The 24,958-nt window shown below is 40.8% G+C and overlaps 1 protein-coding gene across 3 annotated transcripts in view; it reads left to right on the top strand.

Moving 5' to 3' along the window:
• Positions 1–24,958, top strand: part of SNX29 (sorting nexin 29) — a 417,611-nt gene that overhangs the window by 317,171 nt on the left and 75,482 nt on the right. For all 3 annotated transcript variants that reach the window (XM_075830136.1, XM_075830138.1, XM_075830137.1), the window contains exon 19: positions 14,995–15,135. In XM_075830136.1, coding sequence (XP_075686251.1) covers positions 14,995–15,135 — 141 coding nt within the window. The remainder of the gene's footprint in view (positions 1–14,994; positions 15,136–24,958) is intronic.

Below are 24,958 nucleotides of genomic sequence, written 5' to 3'. Positions count from 1 at the left end.
TCGGCATCTCCTTCAGCCAATCACATGGAGACAGCATGAACTGTGTCCATTTACTACAGGCGTCAAAAAGCATAGCCCTTTTTTGTAAACAAAGGCACTGTCACGTTGGGTTTGTGGACCCACTGGGCCGTACCGCCTTGGCTAGCAGGGTGCAGGTAACAGTCTATAGTTCGTATAGGGTACATGTGGCAGCTCGGACAGTAGCAAGGCAGGCTCGGCTGGGATTAGGCAGCAGGCAGACGTCACGCGTAGGGTAGCAGGACAGGCGTGGTATGCAGCACAGCACGACTACAGCTCAGCACGGCACTTGACCAGGATAGCACAGGACACAGGTACGGGAAACACTGGGAACTGGAAGACACTAGGAGACCATTTGCATAGACAAACTTAGGGTACGACAACAACGCTTAGGCATGGGAGGAAGGGGCTGGGCCTTCTTATAGTCCAGGGTGCTCATGGGCTATTTAAACATAAAAGTCCGGTGCGCGCGCTTCCCCTTTGAGCGGGCATGAGCGTGCGTGCGCACCCTACGGGACCCGGCTGAGGTGAGCGGAAGTGAGCACTGGCGTCTCCTGAGGAGGAGACTGGGTCCAGCGCTCACAGAACCATGGCTGCGGCCGTCAGGAGGTGAGTGAGCCTGCTGGCCCACAGCCATGGACATGACGGTCACATTAGATAGTTCGGTCTATTTTTTTTTATTTTTATGTAGTTTGATGTATGAAATACATTACCAACACGTTATATTTGCTATCTTTTTGTTACTGTATTACTTCCTTTAGGCTATGTTCACACTGATTTTTTTTGGGGAGGAATATCTGCCTCAAAATTCCGTTTGGAACTTTGAGGCAGATTTTCCTCTCCCTGCACGCCGATTTTCGCGGCGAATTTCGCGCCGTTTTTCGCCCGCGGCCATTGAGCGCCGCGGGCATAAAACAGCGCGAAATACACTTTCTCTGCCTCCCATTGAAGTCAATGGGAGGTCAGAGGCGGAAGCGCCCGAAGATGGGGCATGTCGCTTCTTTTTCCCGCGAGGCAGTTTTACTGCTCGCGGGAAAAAGACGCCGACGCCTCCCATTGAAATCAATGGGAGGCGTTCTCGGGCCGTTTTTGCCGAGTTTTGCGACGCGTTTCCGCGTCAAAAAACTCGGCAAAATACTCCGTGTGAACATAGCCTTATTATGGAATTTATGTATATGAAATTATTTACTTTTTTTCTTTCTTATAGCAAATTGCAACCATAACTGTATTTTTTTTCTTTTTGCATTTTTATCTGGAAGTTTGTTCTTCTATCATACATTCAATAAATGATGATATATTTTTCTCATGTTCTATTTATTTGATTCCTTGATGTGATAGCCAACATTTATTACTTTTTTTTCTCATATTTTTAAATTTCTGTAATTTTCTTGCATTAGTTATTTTATCTTTCTGCAATATTTCAGTTTAAAATGTTCTGGTTTATTTTAGCATCTTTTATTGGATTCTGCACACTCTATATCCTCTCTTCTACTGTGGGTAGGGTATGATTTCTTTTTTTTAGCCTATTATCTTATTAGCTACAGTGGAAAAAAAAATATGCTGATCATGTTAGAGGCAGTTACAACTCCACTCTTGTTCGTGAGGACAGACCCGTGGGGGGATATAAGGATAGGGATGCAGAAGTTGCAGTAGACCCTGGACCCTGCAGCCTGACCCTGTATGAGGAGACCAGTACTATAAATGACATAGGATATTGGAGAGAATGTTCTAATTTAACTCTATGTCTGTGTGAATTGAAGCAGGAGATTTGGAGCCATTTAACAGAAATCCAGAGCTCCAAACCCCATAAATATATACAATTAAATTAATCAACGTAAACATTCTGACCTATATAGATAAACATAAAAAAAATATAGTGAGACTTTGGAAGATGTATATTTTATTTAGTTTATGAAAATTGTATTTACTAAAATGTCAATTACATTTCTTAAATAGTTTTTTTTATTTTTGTTAAATATTATGTTAATTATCTTGTTAATTATAAGTCAGGTATGATTGTTGTAAGACATTTTGAGGACTTTGTAATAAAAATATATACACAAAAAGCACAATTATATTTTATAATTTGACAAGCTTTTAAGCTGAGTTTACACTGGTTTTTTTTGCGTTTTTAACATGCGTTTTTTTATGTTTTGGTTGATGAACCTCCATTAATTGACATGGAAGTTTATCTACCAAAACAAAATGAACAGGTTAACCCCTTAATTTTTGTTTTTGCCGCTCTGCATTTCGGCAGCCATAACGGTTTTATGTTTTCATTGGCGCGGCTGTATGAGGCTTTGTTTTATGTGGGAGAAATTGTATTTATATTGGCGCTTTATAATTTATGCAATTTGTTGTTCTAATTAAATATAGAAATTTTTTTTTTTTCGGGATCGTTCTTTTTGTTTGTTCTTTGCACTGTTCACGTTTTACACTAACCTGGTAATTGAATTCCTCTGGTTATTACGGTCGTATGGATACCTAATATTTGTAGGTTTTTTCTTTTTACGTAGGTTATTCACAATAAATTGTATTTTATACTAAATAATTCCTTTTTTGTATTTATTTTTGCAGACTTTTATTAATGTTTTTATGAATTTTTTTTCCCATAAAGGGATTATTTCTATGTTACAACTTTTTTTTGTTAGACTTATAATGTATTAGCCTACTCCCGTCAAAAGACGGCGGTCAGTGAAGGGTTAAAAACGCAGATTGTGAATCCAGCCTTAGGCCTGTTTCACATGGCAGTATTTCGGTCAGTATTTGTAAGCCGGAACCTACACAAAGAAAAAGTATAATAGAAAGATTTGCACCTCTTCCGTGTTTTGTATCCACCACTGGTTTTCGCTTCCAAATACTGATGCAAAATACTGTCGTGTGAAAGAGTCCTTACTCTGTGTGTTCACATACACGAGTTGTGCTTCACATGGTGAAAACTGATGTACTTTGATCAGTCCATTCTCTGACGAAGCAGTGATGTTATATGGACTTTTATACATCATTGAGGTTGGCATAACAGTGCCCTATGCCGGAAGAAAAGGAAGAAATGATCTAGCGCTGAGTCGTACTTTGAATTTAAAAAGGAAGCAGTATTCCCACCTTTATTGGGGTATTGGGATTAAAATTGAAGGGAGACGCAGTCCCAAGACATATGTAGATAGTAGGCGGTTTGCCCTGGCCTACGCGTTTCAAGCACGAGCTGTGCTCTTACTCATGGCAAAGAAATGTGAGCTGGAGGTTTCCTCCCTTCTTTAGTGCCCTATGCCGCTCGCACTTTGTAACGCCGTATGTGAGCATTTCCTTAAGGTTCACAAATGTTATATTTTTAACCTATTTAAGATCAGCAACAGCTTTATCCTCCCACTCATTAGTAGTTGATGTTCTGATAGAGGGGTATAAAGCACATGGCATTTATGTGCGTAAAGCTCTTCTGTCACTTGCGCTGGCATTGCAAATTGAAGTATTACTAAGTAACATGAGCTATATTGGGAACAGCTACCTATGACAGCAATTTTGCATTTAATGGTCTGTGACATATTACAGATCATCACCATTAATTTTCTATATAAAGTCTTGTCACCATACATTTCTGTAAATTCTGTTTTGTTCAGAAATTTATATCCATCTCATAGAGTTCATTTAAAAAATACAGTTGGAAAGGTGAATAGTTTATTCTGCACTAAGACATTAGGTCTATGCTACAGGGAATATAAATTCCAATGCGAGAATTTTAACGAATATTTATTTTATATATTTTTTTATTTGAACCCAGGATTATATAATTCTTGACCTAAACTTTATATAGGATCTCTCCCTGTGTTCTATGCTATACAGACGTGTAACTTAAAGTTCCTGGGATCACATGCAGAATTTGTAACATGACTGCACCCAGTCTTAAAGGGGTTTTCCAATTTAATAAAAAATGTGGCATGTGGGATGAAATAAAACAATAAGACAAGAGCCATTACTCACCCGGCAGATCCCCCAGGGTTCTAGCGCAGCCACTCTGATTCTCCCTGCCGCTGGTTTTTGACATGACTGCATCGATTACATGCACGTGTAACCACGTGATCACCGCAGCTAATAACTGGGCCTATTAGTTTAGTGCAGTATACCCACAGAGGCCAGTGATTGGGTGCAATGATCATGTGGGTATATGTGAACATCTCATCTCAGGTGGAGGCCTACAGTGTGTCTGCGTCGTTCCTCAGTAGAAGGCCTCGCTGAAAGAGGCAAGGCCTGCGTCATTGGACATTGTGGGAACGAAGACAAGTGATTGTTTATTTGTTTTAGTGGGCATGGTGTGCAACTATCTACGTGGGCCATGTATGTGTAGCTCTATCTACAGGGGGCACTGTGTGTGTGCCACTTTCTACACGAGGTACTCTGTGTGGTTTTTACTACAGGTGGCACTACCTACAGGGGCACTGTATAGTGCACTTCCTAACGGAGGCACTGTGTGGGTGGCACTATCTACAGGGAGCACTGTGTGACACTACAGGGGCACTCTCTACAGTGGAACAGTGGAAGGCACTCTCTACAGGGGAAACCGTGTGAGGCACTCTCTCCAGGGGGCACAGTGTGAGGAACTCCCTACAGGGGGTACAGTATGTGGCACTCTCTACAGGGGGTACAGTATGTGGCACTCTCTACAGGGGGTACAGTATGTGGCACTCTCTGCAGGGGGTACAGTGTGTGGCACTCTCTACAGGGGGTACAGTGTGTGGCACTTTCTACAGGGGGTACAGTGTGTGGCACTCTCTACAGGGGGTACAGTGTGTGGCACTCTCTACAGGGGGTACAGTGTGTGGCACTCTCTACAGGGGGTACAGTGTGTGGCACTCTCTACAGGGGGTACAGTGTGTGGCACTCTCTACAGGGGGTACAGTGTGTGACACTCTCTACAGGGGGTACAGTGTGTGGGACTCCCTTCAGGGGGCACTACAAGGAGGACTGCGTGTGACACTATAGGTGGGATTGCACGTGACACTACTGCAGGGACTGCGTGTGATTCTATCTACAGGGGGCTTATTGTGTGACATTACGCTGCGCACAATGTGTTGCTCTCTACAGGGGGCACAGTAAGTGACACTACATGGGGCACAAGGTGTGGAACTCTACGAGGGGCACAGTGTGGGACATTATATGCACGTGGCATAAAAGCCAGGTATAATAGAGATTACAAAACCTGGTACAAATGGTTGCAGTTCCAACATACAGAAGCTTACAGAGACCTTCTCCGAGGGACTTAACACAGACTTTTTGCCTCGATCTGTCTGACCGGTCTTGACACAGACCCTCTGACTGATCAGTACTGTAGTCACAGCATGATCTGAAGCGAGATGATGGGTGGTATCATTATTTTTCATGAAACAACAGCTTCAAGCATATCCTTACCATTGTGCAGGGAGCTGTAGTTTCACGCCGTACAAATTAATATGGCAGGGGCTACCCTGACTTTGCAACTCTGGGCTACTCTGTATTGATCTGTTTTTGTGCTGGTGCTCTATATACTGTATATGTACTGAGCTTGGGTCTGCTGCTGTATTAATGTTATATGCTTGGTGCTGGTACTATATTTATGTACTGAGCTTGGTTCTGGTGCTGTATTTATGTACATTCCTTAGTTCTAATGCTGTATTAAGATGGTGATATTTGGTCTGGTGCTGTATTTACGGAGGATATATAAGGACAAAATTAAAGGGCAGCTGGAATTTTTGCTCTTCAGAATTTTTGCTCTTCATTGTATATTCAAAGGGAACCTGTCAGGTGGTTTTAGTCCCCTAAACCGCCACCATAGCATAATACATGATCTGACAAAGTTTTCAACCTTCCCTCTGCATGTTTTTCCAGATGCACAAAAATATAAAATCAACTTTTAAAATGGCGTGTGCTATATGTTAATTAGAAATGATCCGCAAAGTATAGAACATGTCCTATTCCTGTCCGTAATTTTGGTGCGTAGCCATCCGTAATTGCGGAAGCTATGCGACGGCAGGGGATTCCCCAAGAAAATGGCACCTGAGCTCTTATGTGACCTTTTCAAGGGGTTGGAAAATTTTATTTTTGCGGCTCTGTAAATACGGACCGTACTTGTCGACCGCATGCCAGATATGCGGATGACTACGGATCCGTATTTGCGGACAGTAAAAAAAACGCTACGGTCGTGTGCATGAGAACTTAAGTATTAAGAATTATCACAATGACTTGCAAGTCCGTTTACCCCTTAACGACCTCCCACTGTCTATTGACGGTAGGCGGTGCAGGTCCTCAGTCTGCAGCGACGTCTTTTGCCATAGCTGCAGGAGAGGGGTTAACGGCTTCCTTAGCTTTTTTCTCTAAGATTACGTTTCCTTTTTTTAAAAACTTTTTTGAAGTTCAATGTTTTTGAAATCAATGGTAATGCAGGCGGAAGCTATAGTTTCCGTTTGGTTTTCCGTTCATATGTTCCTCTGACGGAATGGATGAACGGAAACCCCAAACGGAACCCGACGGTGATGTAACAGGCCCTTAGTGAAAAAACCTACCATGGGCCAGAGTGACACACAGATTTTTGTGAAGTGCAACGGGGCTCCATCATTAACCTTTGTCCTGGGGCCCATAGCATACTTGACAAAGACTCTTGCGTGAGTCAAAACACAGCATGCATTTTTTTGAGGCTGTGTTAACAAACACTTGATTTTTTTGCCACATGGATTCTGTCACGGATCTTCTTATATTCGACATGATGGTCTAAAACTTTTCGGACATAGGTGAATTTTTTGCATCTTTTGGACTTTTTATACTTCGAGTTCTATAGGCAACCAAAACATTTTTGTTTGTGTCCTTAGGATATTTGGACAGGAGTTCGCATGATGAGAAAATCCCTTTAGTATAGAGAATAAAATGAAAGTACATAGAAAATAATGACGGAAAGGGAAACAAAGCGAAATAAATAAATGCAGCTTACGTCTCTACATTGGAATAGCTGGCAATGTATTGAGATATTAATAACTAATTGTGATTGTCCGCTGCTAGTGTTTCACACATTACTGTTCTGATGGGTCTCTAATCTCGAGAGCGCAGATCTGTTTATTATATTAGAATATTTCAGATGTTGCATTTTAAAATCCTCTTCATTGTGTGTTTGGAGTAGACACTGGACCCTGTATTAATGACAGAGGAGCAGCACATGTTTATGCAAAGCCTGTTTTAGAGCAGTGAATTGTGTCTCATCAGTTGATATCGAGAATGCTTAGACAGTCAAATTGGGTGCTTGCTGAAATAAGTTATCTCCTACTCTGCCGGAGGGACCGACGGTGCATTGCATAGAAAGCCCAGAGCTGTAAAGAGATTAGAGACATCTCTGTGTGACTGACAGCTTTAGTCGATATCTAAAAATAATACTACGGTGTGATGACTGCCATTAAAAAAAGGATAGTTAATTTATACAATGCAGTTATAAGGCTTTTTCTTCATAGCTGAAAACTCTTATTATGGCAAGAAAGCAGAACTTTAATCATATTGCATGTATACTCCTAGTATCAGAATCCGTGTATTAATCTTCTCCGCTCCTCCTGCTCTATAACATGCTGCCTGCATATAGGATAGCAAGTTCAACCTGACAGGTTCCCTTTAACAGATTTATTTAACAATAATTATTGAGACTCTTGGAACTACCACTCTCCCAGTAATCTGGATTTAATGACCTTGGAATTTCGAATATATAGAAAATGTTCTGTTTTTGTGTCTCATGTACGTCTATCGTTCTATTTAGTATTGGGTGCGATCTGCAGACGCATTCAGTGATTCACATTTAGATAGTCCTAGCGGTGAATGCACTGCTTGTTATATCGCTCACTGTAGGGATTTTTCTTTCTAATACTGAGTTATAGGCATTGAATTTTTAAACTTGTCTGTGTCCTAAATGTAATAAATGTTACGTTTTATTAATGGGTAAAAAATATATACTCTAAGTAGAGTGGGGAAAACGGTATTTAGTTGCCTTACGGCCATATCATCAAAGAGGGCACCCATGCAGACCATGTAATTAGTCTGAGAATGATATAATCCTTTATTCCTTAGGCTTTATTCACACAGTACAGTAACACTCTGCTTACACTAGCGTTTAAACACTGTAGGGTAAGTTCACAGGGGATGGATTTGCTGCGGAAAACTGCTACAAATCTAACCCAGATTCAGCAAGGAATTGTTTGCAGCGGCAAATCCAGCCGAAAATCAAACAGAACAGAGGATTAAAAAAATAAAATGAAAGGATAACCTCCCCCAGCACTCACGTAGAAACGTGTCGATGTTCCCTGCCTGGTCTCTGTGCAGCTGACCTTCTGGGATGACGTTTCGTTCCGCTGCAGCCTTGTTAAAACTTCATCCACTTAGTTCCTACTGTAATACACTGCGAATTTTCCGCTCACACATTAGAACGGAAAATACTCAGTAATTCCGCTATGTGTGAATATAGCCGTACAGGTTTGCAGCATAAGTGAAAGGCATCACTGATCCACCTTGCATGTTTACTGTGCAACAGCATGCTGTGCTCTTTTCTATTAAAATACCAGAAAAGGGTGGAGTAACTGGTTACAATAATTCCATGGAAGGCATAACTGAAGCACATATTGTATTACATCTCGCGAGATCACATTGAGCTAAGATAGTGTGTGTAAAGCAGCCTCACACTTCTAGGACAGCCTGAGAGGCTGTGAGGTATCTCCACCTCAGGAGAATTGCTTGCGTTGGCTCCAGCGATTCATTAGCATATTTGACACTGAAACAACCGGGGGAAATATCTCAGGAACAGGGGGGGTGTTTAGAAATAAAACACCGCTATAGTTCAGGAAACAGTGGTAGTAACGGAAGACTGATGGTGCACTTTTAAGACCTAGTGACAGGTCCTCTTTAAAATCAGTCACTACAAAAAGACTAGGTGTAGCCCTGGCCTAAGACCTGGTAATTTAAGAGGGTCGTCCCACAAACACATGTATCCCCTATCCACAGGATACACATGACGTGATCCGACCGCTGGGACCCCCAGTGATGAGAAGAACGGTGGACTTAAAGTCCTCCAAAGTGTTCCATGATAATGGAGCACGGGTGTGCACGCTCGACCAGCACTCCATTCATTTCTATGGAGCGGTCGGAGAGATCTACTTTAATATAAGCAAAATATTGAAATAAATACATTGCGTTGCATGCAATCTTGTGGACTGCAGCTGTTACTCAAGAGTTAAAATCAATCAGTAGCGCTACAAAAAGTCTAGGTTCAGCCCAGGCCTTAAACCTGTACATCCTCCAAACCTGCCACAAACTACTATAAATCTAGGGGATTTGTTTATTCATTGAACCGTTAATTCTGTATGGGCTAGAGAATAAATGATCAGTTGCTCTTCAAATATTCAAACAATACCTGTTTTGTTTTTGTATCTATTAACTAATAACTATTAACTAATATGTATTAATTATCTATTAACTAATACACAGCCCTTTACTTTATGCATGCCGTAATAGGGCACCCATAGAGGTACATGAGGTCTTAAAGTACTTTATATCATTTGATATCATACAGGAGCATAGAGAGGTTTTTCTTTCGCATGGAATCTAACAGAAAAAAAATATGGAATTGCTCCATATGATGCTATATTACAGAAGTTCTTATCCCCTTATGGAGCAGCACACATAGTACAGAGCCACTGTATGTTGGCCACTTTACAGCCTCGTGCACATGGCTCCGCCTTGTGCATGAGGCCTTAAAGGGAACCTGTCACCAGCATTTCGCCTATTAAACTATCAATGCCTGGTGAAAGATCATTTTTATGTAACCTATAATTATCTTCTAAGTCGGCTCTGTAGCTTTAGTGTTTAGTTTTTTAGTGTTCCCGTGCCGTATGCTAATGAGCATAAGAGTCATAACTTTGAAAAGAGTATACGGCACACCAATGTGAGTAATAGCGGCTGGCTGCTTTGTCAGAGTGCCATGACAAAGCGGCCAGCCGCTATTACTTCCACAAGCGCTCGCCCATGCAGTATACCCAGCACGGCTCAGTGCCTGAAGAAAGTCGTATTGACCGAAACGTTGCACTCGGCCACTGGCATTAAAAACAAAATAAAAATTATCTTTATCTCATATTGGTGTGCCGGATACTCTTTTTCGTACTCCTCATTGGGTTGGGCCCCTATCCGTGCAAAACCACTTCCATCCTGTATCTGGTGCTATCTGAACCAACACACAAATTAGTTTGAAAAGAGTCATATCTTCATTCCTCAAGTCTTTCCGAGTTTACCCCGCCTCTGTACTTTTGATTGACAGCTCCTAGTTTCTCCCCTTCTGGTGTGTGCGCACAATGGGGCGTCGGATTATTAAAAAAGGCGCAAAATGTTTGCAGACCATTATTTACGGTCGGAGGAGGAGTTTAGGAGAGGGGATAATGGCAGTGAACTTTTGACAGCAGCGGCCAGTGAGGGATAAGTAAGGTTCAATAGGTGAAATGCTGGTGACAGGTTCCCTTTAACTCTTTCTTCTATTGATACATTGCCTATATATGTATGTTTATATCTTAATCAGTGGCTAAAATATCACTATTGTAAGGGATTATCTTGTATGAATGTGCTGTGTTTTTAGTTATGGATCACGGTGTGCATTCTAACTTTGATGAGCATGTTTTTCCATTTTTTTGGCAGGGGATGTTCCTATTCAATGCCAAAGTAATTGTAAAAAGAGTCTATTTGTCAGTCCTGGCCCTTTGTCCATGAAATTGTCATAGCGACTTTGCAGGTGTAGCCACAGTGCAGAGAGTGGGTGGGTGTAATATGGTCAATTAGTTGAACTCAGGAAGTGAATCTCTTTGGAACAAACAAAAATTCCCGCTAGTCATTCTCCAGAGCAGAGCAGAAGTCTGTGACTTTAGTTTTTAGGTATTAAGCAATTATTAATTAACAGGTGCAGACATACGGCATGCCAGGAATAATGCTAAATGATTTATTGTCAAATGCCTCATCAAAACGTATTATAAAATTGCCCTTACACTGAAATCCTTTATATCCTTATGCTCCTTTCACCTGGTCGTCATTATCCCACAAGGTTTACAAATTTGCCAAATTTATTGCTTATTAATGGCTAAGAAGAATATATTATTTGTGACTAATGTGGACATAAAGCCAGAAGCGGAAAATATTGTGCAGCTACTTGGGTTCCTGAAAGTAGCACAGCAGTGAATACAGCAGTTGTATTACTGAGTCTGCTCCTATGTGTAGCCTGCACCTTAGCATCCCAGCACCGCTTCACTCTACAAGAAATACTTCTAGATTAATGTTGAATCTGGCTCCAATGGCAGTTATCCAGAACTATTCCTAATTAATTTAGTCATTAATGCTACAAAACACAATTAGGCCATAGCTACCATAGATATTGCATTCTTTTGGCCAGTGACACCATTTGGTATACATCGGTCTATTATTTTATCTTATGGATACATTCACTGTTTACATTAGGAGCATTTCATGTAGCAAACGTACACAACAAGTGTAGTGTGAACATTGGCTTTGAATTTCATTTACCCCTTTTCCACGTTAGTGGCCTCCGTCGTAGATCTGGTGAAAAATGGCAGAAGAAATTCTCTTTCTTCCAGTAAAACGATGGACCCCCTCACAGAAACACAAAGTAATCCATTAAAGTCAATAGGTTCCCTCGGGCGCATTTAGTGTCCGTGATGCAATAGCTTCGGCACTTCAGTTTGTTTTGTTCTTCTGTTCTTATCGCAGATGTGAACAAACACAAAAATACTACACAATGTATAGAAGACCTGAATATATACAAAGTATAGCTATATTGTATGTTTTAATTTATTATTTTTAACGGTTAGTAATCTGTACTCTATACTGACACTGACCAAACAAAATACTTAAGGAAGAATTTATTAAGACTGGCGCTTCATTAAGATTTATATAAAGAAAGTTGGAGTACAAGGAGTTGCAGTAAAATACAAGGGGATCCAGTTGGGGAAAAAATGCAGCTAATGGATTGAGAGGTGCACGCCGCTTAACAAATCAGTCGAATCTCTGGCGTTTGTGTGCCAGAAGGTAAAATCTACATCTCTGGTGTAGATTTGCAGTAAATTACGGTAAATTTTTTCAGGCTGTGGTGGCCCCGCCTCCTCAGCTAAGCTCCACCCACATTTTAAGAAAAGTGAGCTGCAGATTTGGCGCAAGAGTTGCAAATTGTAAAATTTGTGCATTTTACGAATTTTCCCCTCCTTAAACGTTTCCTCGGTGTACAGGTTTTACACAATTTCTAAACCAGGCTAAAAGTGCTGAATTGTATTTTTTATTCAGTTGGAAATCTCTACATGAAGGGGTTTTATATATTCATTCTACGAATATCTCCTTTTCTTCCATTAAAGCTGCATTTTATGACAGTTGATTTGGAAAATATTGATATCAGCATTTTTGTCGTTGTGAAGAATGAACACTGAAGCTTAATGCCTCAAGCCACATTGCTGGTATTGGAGGGCAAATAATAGAGTTTAAAGGGCATATTACGCACCCCATATTAGCAGAAACATGGCATGTACACTCATCTTAATGTGAACCCCTGTAGCCAGCAAACAATTGGGTTGTAGTGGAGTATCTTCTATCCATTGGCAGATAATATAATTCATATAGATCGGTACATATTAACTATACTGATAAGTGCTTTAGTTATCACAAGGTTTAATTTTCTTTAGAAGTTCTCTGAAAATATTTTTTTTTTATAATTTAATCGAGCCAAGAAATTTTTGATGACTTCAACGTTGATACATTAAAAATTTTTCATGCGGTGATATATGAACTGACCAGAAGACAGAAACACACTCCTCGGAGATGCTATCATTTTTGTTTGCTGTTGCCCGATCATTTCACATTGTCTATATGTTGTATGCATATTTTCCGGCTATCAATTTAGTCAAGTACACAGGAAAGCAATTGGGTCCAGGTGCTTAGACGTAGTCTGAAATGGAAGAACCCATGCCCAGGGCTAAATCAAGGTATGTGGAGGCATCTGGGCAAAAGATTTGATGAGGGCACCCTCTCCAGCATATAATGCTTGGATCCACTATCCTGTGACTCTCCAGGAAAAAATGGAAAATGCCGCTTTTTGCCAGAAGGAAGGCGCCCATATATATCCGTATTCCCAAGCACAGTTATCATTATCTGCCTGGAAACCTGTACAAGAAATAACTCCTTGTGCACGCTCAGGCAGAGTGTTATTTCCTGTACAGATTCCCGGACAGCTCATGGCAACCACTGCTCAGGAACTTCACATGTATCTGAGATGAAAGAACTATCTGCATGCATTGTGGAACGGCAGGGACTGGGTAAATATATCTTGGAGGGTTGTGGTCTTCCCTCCAGGAAAAGTCTGCAGTTACCCGGTTGGTCACGGTAAACTTTACATAATTGTTGGAAGATCTTGCTAAGGTCACACAGATCTGACACAATTTAATAGGTACGAGAGCAGTGTCTGCTGTTGGGGGGAACAAGGGTTTGACACGTCGAATTTTAACATGCATGATTCTTTGTTCAACCAGTCGATATCTGTCATCTGCCAACCTCTCTCCCTATGGCGATAAACATGCATGCTCGACCACCTAATTTCTTCTAGTTAGCAGTGTAGGCAGGATAATGGAGCTCTGACCCCTAGTAATACATATTCGTAAAAGATGCATAATTACCTTTCCCTCTGCATATTCCAATTTTAATATTATTGAAGGGAACTGGATGGTGGAGGGCCACAGGTCAATTGCTCTTTATACCCGCCCTACATTTTGGCCCTGCTCATGCCCTATCAAATCCCTTTATTTTTTGAGTTTTTATAGTTGTAGGCTTAATACAGTAGAGTGTAATAACTCAGGCTCATGTACACGTGATATCACAGCTTGAGTTCCTCTCTCAATCACAAGTATAATGGCTTCTAATAGGGCCTCTCAAGCTATGTGTAGGGTAATTTTACAGATAATCACAGATAACAATGGAACATGCAGTAGTCAAATTGAATAGGTAATGGGCAGGACTGGACATCTCATTGACAGCCTTATTCAGACAATTTATCTCACTTAAGAGCCTTAAGATTCTTTAAAATAATAATGATCCCTATTTACCATAAAGAAATCTATATAATATTTTTTGCATTGTAACCAAATTCTATGGACATGTTAATTAATATAAAAAAGCCTGAAAAAACCCTCCCATGTGATCTGTCGCTCAAGGTCTCAACTGCTGTGAAATCGTCATTATCCTTTAAAGTACCCTTCTTGTGGACATACCAGCCATTATCCACTCTTTGGTATAATCTTGGATGGATTACCGCAGTGCCTTGCTTTCTGATTGATCAGACTCAGCTTTGCACTGAATACAGATGTTGTTGAATGCCGCTGTCTAATAACTTGCAAATCCAGCACATTGCAAATAAAAGTGAAATTTATTATCTTACTGAGTTTCAATGTGTAGAATAATACCAAAAGAAAGCCCGACATATACACATTCAGTTGCACAATGAATCTTTCAATATTAATTTGTTTTGGTACAAAATTGAATTTTTATTACGTTTTTATAGTTTCTTTTTATTTTTTATTTTATTTTTTTCCTCCAAATTCTACAATGAGACCCCTATTCTCAGAATCTGCAGCGATCAAACTTTGTGGATAGATGATAAATATTTTTCATGGGCCCAACCCCCTTTAATGAGTTCAATTGAAAATGTATGTACAGTAATATAATATCTAATTGAACAAATCTGTTTAATTATGCAATTTTGACTTTGAAGTTATTTTTATTTGCTTTCTTACAAACCTTTTTAGGTATTTCCTATTATTACAGGCATTTTGATTTTTAAAGGGTTAGTGTTTTTTTGTTAACCTTTTATATTTACTCTGCATATTTACACTGTTTTCTTTTTTATCTATTACCCATAGAACAAAATAGTCAACCCTGTTTTTGTTATTTAAGGTATATGTCAGGATTAAGGACGATGAATGGAACATTTATAGGAGATATGCCGAGTTTCGGAGTTTACATCACAAATTGCAAAGCAAGTATCCACATGTGAGAACCTTCAACTTTCCACCAAAGAAAGCTATTGGGAACAAGGTATTTATATATTGATAATTTAAAAAATCCATATAATTTAATCTATAAATTCAGTTGATCAATAGATGTACATGTTTGTCGTGTTTTGTTTTAAGACACCATAAATTACATATTGCATATGCGGAACTTGGAAAATGTAGGGAAATAAAAATATTTAAAATATACTTCAAAAAGACAAAAACAGCCACAGGACATTGCTTCACCCCGCCACCCATCTTCCAGTTAGTGACATTACATGACCATAGCAGCCAATCATGGCATGGCCCTGTGAAGTTTAACCCAAACCTGTGCTGGATTCAAACAAGATTAGAAGTATATACACCTCTTTCCTTCAGAATTCTCTCCTGGTTTCAGTAAAGAAAAGAAAACACTCCCGTGCAAAAACCGCCAATAATGCGAAGGGGGAATACAGTCTTAGGAAACCGGTCACTAGATTGGAGCCACTAGCATGTCGTTAAGCAGATGGGGTTTAGTGTTACAAACCTGCCCACGTCGAAACTGGCCATCTAGGAGACAGTAAAATAACTCAGAAGTTACTATGAGGAGACGTCTGGCCACATCGGGCACATTGCGTACATGAGGCCAAGTACAGTACACCTCGCTTCATTGAACATTCGCGGTGTACTGTCCCCACTTCAAGTGCGTGAAACACGCACGTGCTCCCCGTCTGATCTCAGTAACTTGTATATTCTTTTACTAACTATTGCCTAAACGGCTGGTTTTGACGTGGGAAGGTTTGGAACTCTAAATCCCAGCTGTAAAAATTATTTTGTTACTTTTTGAGATACAGCTGCTTTGCATCTTGTATACAGAGCAGCTGTATCCTGCACTGACACCTAAATCAGTCAGATCAGCGGCACTGACTGGTTCCGTGTCAGCGAGTCAGGATCGAGCTGTTACTGATCACATCTAAGTTCACAGGGACACGCAAGAACCGCCGACACTAAACCCGTCAGTGCCACTGACCTGACGGATACAGATTTCAGCGCTAGATACAGCTGCTCTGTTTACAGGATACAAAGCAGCTGTATCTCAAAATGTTTAAATATTTTTTAATAAAAAGTATTTAGAAAGTTGCGCAAAACACACCGATAGACAGTGTGTTTTTTTAGTAAAAATATTTCAAAGGTATACATAGCCTTTAAGAACCAGAGTGTAAAGCTGCTAACAAGCAGTGGTTTTCGTTCTGGGGGACCCGGTCTTCCACGTAACACATGGATGGCTATTTATTCGAATAGCGCATGTAGTGCTACACATTTGAAGGGCCGCTTCAGGACAACAGCGAATTTAAAGAGGCTCTGTCACCAGATTTTGCAGCCCCTATCTGCTATTGCAGCAGATAGGCGCTGCAATGTAGATTACAGTAACGTTTTTATTTTTAAAAAACGAGCATTTTTGTAGTTATGCAAATGAGGCTTGCAAAAGTCCAAGTGGGCGTGTATTAGGTGCGTACATCGGGGCGTTTTTAATACTTTTACTAGCTGGGCGCTCTGATGAGAAGTATCATCCACTTCTCTTCAGAACGCCCAGATTCTGGCAGTGCAGATCTGTGACGTCACTCACAGGTCCTGCATCGTGTCGGACACATCGGCACCAGAGGCTTCAGTTGATTCTGCAGCAGCATCGGCGTTAGCAGGTAAGTCGATGTAGCTACTTACCTGCAAACGCCGATGCTGCTGCAGAATCATCTGTAGCCTCTGGTGTCGATGTGTCCCCGCTCGTCTGACACGATGCAGGACCTGTGAGTGACGACACAGCGTGATCTCTCGAGAACACGCTGTGTCTGCACTGCCAGAAGCTGGGCGTTCTGAAGAGAAGTGGATGATACTTCTCATCAGAACGCCCAGCTAGTAAAAGTATTAAAAACGCCCCGATGTACGCACATAATACACGCCCACTTGGACTTTTACTTTTAAACACACCCACTTGGACTTTTGCAAGCCTCATTTGCATAACTACAAAAATTATCATAACTTGGCCAAAAATGCTCGTTTTTTTAAAATAAAAACGTTACTGTAATCTACATTGCAGCGCCTATCTGATGCAATAGCAGAAAGGGGCTGCAAAATCTGGTGACAGAGCCTCTTTAAACAGAAAATCAGCTCATTACTGGTGGTCTCGGGAGCCAGTCTCGTATTAACAGGTTATCTGTCGCAAGACAATATTTTAATTTTCATATTGGAAAACATTTAGATGGGAAATTCTTAGAGACTTAGAGACAAACATGTAAGATGCAGTGAATATATTTATTAAAACGCAGGTTAAATATTTTCATTGATTGCTGTAAATATATGTATTGGTTTGCCTTCATTAACAAATCTTATTACGGATTTGTCACTTATCCAGCAGCACAGCGGTATGACTTACATGTACCTCCAGCTCGTGTCTTTTACATTATTAAAGAAATAAATGTTTCTCTTGTGCACTAAATATTTTGCAGCCACCCGCAGTGTGGAAAAGACCTGTCATTACAATTACTTTTATTTGCCATGTAATTAAGAGGGAAATTATTCCTGGACTTACTGTACAATTTTCACTCTCCCAGGAGCCGTCTATGTGGTTACTGAGGGAAAGAGTTCCGGTTAATACCATGTATCCGTCAAACTCTGAACAGAACGTAAATCTTTTCTGCCTTACTTTATCCAAATATATATATATATATATATATGAGTAATATAACATTTATTTGCCAGTTATACACTGTGTGTATGTATATATATATATGTGTATTTGGATAAAGTAAGGCAGAAAAGATTTACGTTCTACAGTATTCAACAGAGGGCTCCCTTTGTTGCATAGGCAATAATGCATTGGATTCTATAGGTTTTTTAATGTCTGAGAAGAGAAAAATATACACAGCGCCACATCGCGCAAGATAAACCTTGATAGGTAGAGTAATGAACAGTAGTGGTAAGTTTTTAAACTCACCATAAGGGCTTGTACTGGCAGGTACAGCTTAGAGTTGAGGGCCGTGTGTAAACAGGTTGCAGCTTTCAGTATCCAGGTACCGGCATCAATAGTATTGAGCCGCAAGCAAATAGAAATTATATATTTTTTGAAAAAAAATAAATATATATTATATATATATATATGTAAAAAACTGGATGTTTGGAAAGCGCTACTCAATTGGAAGAATAAGCAGAGTGATGCTGATAAGAAGGATGGGCAACGCATTTCAATGCAGAACATGCGTCTTCGTCAGGCTGTAATCGCGCTTTCCAAACATCCAGTTTTTGACATATATTTTTTGAAAAAAAAAAAATATAATTTCTATAGGTATTTTAAGGCATTGTTATTTAACGATTACAATCATCGATAATAATCCCTTACTCAGACACAAAAAATATAACGTTCAATAAAGCTTTATATAAAAAAGATAAAGGACTAATCGCTTTTTTATTGAATAAAAGTTATCAAATAAAAAACTGTACGTATTTTGGAATTGTAACAACTGCTGGGACTTTTTTTTTTTCTTGCATTTTCCCACCAAAAAATTTGTAAAGTTATGAATATCGGAATGCGTTGAGATAAAAACAAAAGGATTTGCTGGTCCTCCGTACTTTCCGGTATATTCACATATGTACAGTAGGTAGTGGTGCAGTTCTTCTGCTTCTATGGAAAAACTGCATTGTGGCACCTATGAAAATTGAAATCAAAGTTGCCTTTAAAAAACACAAAAAGCATGGCTCCAAAACTGCATGTGAACTGGTTTCCTTAAAAATGTCATACTCACTGTCATAGTAAGTTTTTCCAGACTGGATTTTCCAACAGTAGAAAATATGCCCAAATAACCCTCTGCGTAAATACACCCTTTTTGCTATGATAAGATTGCATTCTACTAATTTGTATCTATCTATCTATCTATCTATCTATCTATCTATCTATCTATCTATCTATCTATCTTAATGGAATTTAGATAGGCAGCTTATCTTTTGACAGTCGCTTATCTCTCTCACTCCCTGTTGAAATAAACGTGAATTTTAGGCCTATCCCAGTGTGCATTTTTTTGGCTGAGCAATCGCTCCTCTATTATGTGTATGATAAAAATTCTACCCCACTACTGTGTACACTTACCCAAGGTGTATATCTATACACCTGACTGGAGGGTGTGTGGGGTGCAGATGCTGGTGGTGCTATAAACCAATCTTGGCAGGCCAGGAGAAAAGTTGATATCTCAGCATTGAAGGACCTAAGACAAGTAAGATTGTAGGAAGTGGTTTAATATTTGCATTGCGACTTGTTGCTGTAGGAAACTACTTCTGTTACTTTGCACATTTTACTGATGGGGAAGGAGATTGTAGATGCTGCATCCTCCAACCCTTTATCAGTAAGACTGGGTTCACACGACCATGTTACGTCCGTAATGGACGGAACGTATTTCGGCCGCAAGTCCCGGACCGAACACATTGCAGGGAGCCGGGCTCCTAGCGTCATAGTTATCTACGGTGCTAGGAGTCCTATGATGCTAGGAGCCCGGCTCCCTGCAGTGTGTTCGGTCCGGGACTTGCGGCCGAAATACGTTCCATCCTTTACAGACGTAACATGCTCGTGTGAACCCACCACTGAGTGTCTCACGTTACCAAAGCTGTTGGAAGGTACTGATTTTCAAGGCTCTATAAAGGGTCGAATATTGACGTAGTCACCTATAAGTGGCACCAGAGACGCCGTTTTCTTCCGTCTGGAGATCTATTTTGCACCATATTAGCGAAGACATACAGATGTGTCCTGCCTTAACTTTTCTCTAACCCCAACATATCCCAAGATGTACATATAGCGTGAGATGTTAAGCAAACATGTAAAAAAAGACTGTATACCTCCAACGAAGGCCATCCGTCCGTAATACGTTGCCCATAAACTCTCATGGCAATGATTCTTTCTTATAGGACAAATTGTTAAATAAAATACAGTGATCGGATAGAGAGTAAAATCGGCTTCTCGGAGATAGATGTTCAGCATTTCACAGTGCCAGAGTGCTAAATACTTAGACATTTCGCATAATTTTCCATTAAATGGGTTTCCACATCTGGACAACCTTTTTCCAAATGCCCCATTAGGGCACATGCTCTGCTATGGACCCCTCTATTTAACCCAGAACAGGGAGCCGTTGCTATTAGTGGCTCGTGTCCTGGTGGACTCGCCAAGACCATTTATTACATGTTTAACCATTTGCACTTACCTCCGCATAGAAACTGAGCATATTTGTTAGGCACAACCTGTTTTTCATGAATCCATGCTGGTTATTAGTTATTAGACTTGTCTCCGCAATATACTTTTGCAGTTTATCACTTAGAATACCTTCAAATATTTTACATACCACAGATGTCACACTTACTGTACGGTAGTTACTCGGTTCCACCATTTTACCCTTCTTAAATATTGGTACAACATCAGATGTCCTCCAATCCTGTGGCACTGATCCTGTTACAGGAGAGTCTAAGGCTCTATACACACGACAGGGTCGGCCAATAAAAACTGACGTTTTTCTCGGACGTTTTGCATCTGTTTCCGTTTCGGGCCGTGTTTCCGTTTTTAATGGCCGATTTTGATCCGTTTTGTATCCGTTTTTTTTCCCTGTGTGTTTTAAAAACGGATGAATTTCATTTGTAAATTTTTTGCCACACACTTCTCTCTGTAGGTAGTGCCACACAGCCCCCCTTGTAGGTAGTGCCACACAGCCCCCCTTGTAGGTAGCGCCACACAGCCCCCCTGTAAGTAATGGCACACAGCCCCCTGTAGGTAATGCCACACAGCCCCCTGTAGGTAATGCCACACAGCGCCCCTGTAGGTAATGCCACACAGCGCCCCTGTAGGTAATGCCACACAGCCCCCCTGTAGGTAATGCCACACAGCCCCTCTGTAGGTAATGCCACACAGCCCCCTAGTAGGTAATGCCACACAGCCCCCCGTAGGTAGTGCCACAAATCTCCCCTTCTAGGTAGTGCCACACAGCCCCCCTGTAAGTAATGCCACACAGTGCCCTATAGTTAATGCCACACAGCCCCCCATAGGTAGTGCCACGCAGCCCCCCATATGTAGTGCCACACAGCCCCCCTTGTAGGTAGTGTCACACAGCCCCCCTGTAAGTAGTGCCACACAGCCCTTTGTAGGTAATGCCACACAGCCCCCTGTACGTAATGCCACACAGCCCACTATAGGTAATGCCACACAACCCCATATAGGTAATGCCACACAGCCTCCTGTAGGTAGTGCCACACAGCCCCCCTGTAGGTAATGCCACACAGCCCCCCTGTAGGTAGTTCTACACAGCACACCCCTCATACATGGCACCCCCCCCCCCCCATAGATGGCACTCCACCTACCTTTCTGTAGATAGCGCCACCGTTCCAGGAGATTCCGCTTCAGAAGTCCCTGACATCACACTGTCAATATATGGACAGTGAAGTCAGGGACTTCTCCTGGAGCGGAAACACCGACCACAGCGCCGGGGATTCCGCTTCAGAAGTCTCTTACATCACTGTGTCCTTATATGGACAGATAAGTCAGGGACTTCTCCTGGAGTGGAATCTCCAATGCCCGGCCACAGCGTTGCCGAAGCTGTGGCCGGAGATTGGGGATTCCTGTCCTACAGGGAGCAAAGAAATACCATCCTCCTCCTCACATGCACTTAGCACTGTGGGGAGGAGGAGGAGAGAGCGAGCGACGGAAGACACGGCCGTCACTCGGAACACATTAGAGTGATGGCCGTGTATTACCCGGCCACATAGACTTCTATGGAAGCCAGGAAAACGGACGAAAATAGGGCATGACCCATTTTTTGACGGCCTGGTTTCCCTGGCTGTCATAAAATCGGTCATGTGAATAGCCCCATTTGGGGTCTATTGTTCCTACTGCGGCCGTGCGACGGCCGTTTTACGGCCGGGAAACCCTGTCGTATGAATAGGGCCTAAGTATATTGGAAAATTGCATAACTTTTCATTATACAAAGTATAATATTTATTTGCTAAAACCATAATATTCCTTTAGAGTTCAATAAACATGTTAGCCAGGCAATTATTGTATAAATTATTTCTATGTTTATTTTGTTTCAGGGTTTAATCATTTACTTTCTTCTCACTTTTGTGTATCTTGCCGAGAGTCCAAAATGGTTGCTCCTAAGTATTTTAAAAATAATTTGTGTCTCTTTTCAGCATTCCATCTGTGAGCAGAAAGATAACTCTAAATCTCTCCCGCTGTCTAGACATACTTTTTGTGCTGTAAACTATTTTAATGAAATCCCACCACCAAATCAATAAAATCCTCTCACATGTATCCCCCCACTTTTTTTTTTTTATAATATATATATATCTGGCTTAGTCGGAAACCTAAGTTCTAAACATATGGTACAGAGAAAAGGTGCATTGATTTTTGTATATTGGAATTGCAAGTGCTAAAATGTGGTTTAAAAAATAGTTTTTCAGGGTAGTCAGGGATGCACTAGTAATAATGTGATTCCAAACCACATAATATTAATTTAGAATTTGCATGCAATTGGGTTTAATGCAGGAAAAGATCTACATAGGTTAAAAGGTTTTCGTGTTTAGAAAACTATTTTTCAGATATACCATTGACAGAACATTGTTTCCAATTAAAACGGTGAAATCCTTCTGTAATGGCAGGGGGTAGGGAGACGGACAAGTGAGCCCTAATCTACCCGCCACTCTGTCCCTGCCTACTTGCAACGACCCGCCCTAGGCGGCGGTCCCTGCGCTCAGTAAGTGCACGACAAACACGACAAACATACAAAGGAACACAAGCAAGGAAAAGGGGCCGTTGCCCACGGCAACACCGTGAGCAACCAGAGTGGTGAACGAGCCGAGTCAAGCCAGGAGTGTGCGAGGTACAAAACGAAAAGCAGAAGAGTAGTCGGTAAGCCAGGGTCTGTATGGAGCAGGATCAAAAATAGCAGGAGCTGTAGCTGGGCCAGGAAACCACAAGGAAAGAATCACAAGCACCGAGGGACAGGAAGTGCAGGCTTAAATAGACCGAGGGCGGGAGCTAGCTGAGTCTGGCCAGGTTACGATAGGTTCTCCCACTCCTAAGCCTGCCAGCCTGAATGGTGGAAGCAGGAGTCAGTCTCAGGGATGTATTCTCAGGTGCTGACTGATTAGTTCTGGGAGTTAACCCCGAAGCTGTGCCTGGCAGATCCTTTACACCTTCATTTCCCCTCTGGTGGCAGTGTAGGGAAATTGAACAATCACTGTCATGTTCCCCTGAAAATCACAACTGATCGCTGGGGATCTTAGCAGCATGACTGTTAGGTGACCCTTGTAACAAAAAGACATTGTCCAATGCTGTCTTCTTGTTATGTGAGCCATGGAAGTCTTTTTGTTTGTAGACATCAGATCATATTGTGCAGTTCTTCCAAAACAAGGCAAGGTTATACAGTGTTGTAAAATATGCTTTTCTGTTCTAGATGAAGTAATTTATTTCTGAGAAAGCAGGAAGATGGAAATGGCCTCTTAGAAATGCGTCTGGGTTGCAGAAGGGCCATACTTTTAATAGCTTGGTTATAAAACAGCAAAGCATTTCAGAAATAACTATAGACTATTAAATCCCCTTATGATTTTATTCATTAGAGATCCAGTACAAAGAGCTCCAGGTATCTGTTAATGTGAAAATTATTTTCAGTGCCGCTTGTCAAGCTCCTGTAACTTACAGAGTAGCGTTATTGATTGACCGCTGTCATTTTTCGGATCACTCTATCCATTGTCTACGTGTTGGATGTTGCAGTTGTTTATTTATTGCTTATGGAAATATACCATCACAAGTCCTCAATGTTATAATCCCATTGACCAGCAGCGTAAATTGAAGCCCCTAGCCCCAATGTAAAATCTGTAACAAGCCGCTTCAACTTTCGTGTAATTTATAGTACTGGTATCCACCTATGAGCCAGAAGAAACATTGGGCCACTTTGGGTACCAACAAGTACAAACTCTGCCCTTCATATACTTACACCCCTGAAAATGTACACAGTGATGTTACTAAACAGGAATAATTCTTCCAGTTATGTAACAGAACCTGGATAATGCACACAATGTTATCCTACCATATGGATAATAAACAGTGAAGTCACAGTACAGGGATGATAAATGCAGTGATGTTACTATACAGAGATAATAAATAATGTGATGTCACAGGACACTCATAATAAAGACCGTGATATCACAACTCAGGATTAATGAAGTAACAGCAGAGGAATAATATTTACAATGATGTCATAGTGCAGAGATGATGCACACAGTGATGCTATCGTGGATAATAAACATCACTACTGTTACAACTAGTGGCTATGAGCCACAGTGATTCGTACTGTCACAGTACATGGATAATAAATACTATCAAGTCATAGGAAAGGGATTATTATACACATTGATGTTATAGCAAATGCATTATAGACACAGCAAGATAATACAAAGATAATGCACATAGTGATGTCACAGTACATTGATAATCAACAGTTATATGGTGAAGTGGTAATTTGGTCCCATCAGGCCATAGGTCCTTATTGCGACTGCAACCTCTGCACTCCCCACCCTCTTTCTAAGTAATTAAATCTTGGAAAAATATTCAAAATTTATTATTAACACGATTTAGAATTTAGATTTAGAATTATATACAATCTTACTATAATAAAATGTCTCCTCTTATTGTCTCATAAACTGAATTCCTAACCATAATGTGTGTTTATAGCTGACAAAAGAAAAAATAAATGAACAATTATGTTCACATTTTATGGCAGTAAATAGGAGAATTAATTACATCTGTATAACAGTATTAAGATAAAACTGTGGATCCAAAAACGTACATGATGTAGAATGGTTAA

The sequence above is a fragment of the Rhinoderma darwinii genome, chromosome 6, assembly GCF_050947455.1.
Source record: "Rhinoderma darwinii isolate aRhiDar2 chromosome 6, aRhiDar2.hap1, whole genome shotgun sequence".
NCBI lineage: Eukaryota > Metazoa > Chordata > Amphibia > Anura > Rhinodermatidae > Rhinoderma > Rhinoderma darwinii.
Note: the sequence above shows the minus strand (reverse complement) of the source record. Positions and strands in the feature narration are given on the sequence as shown.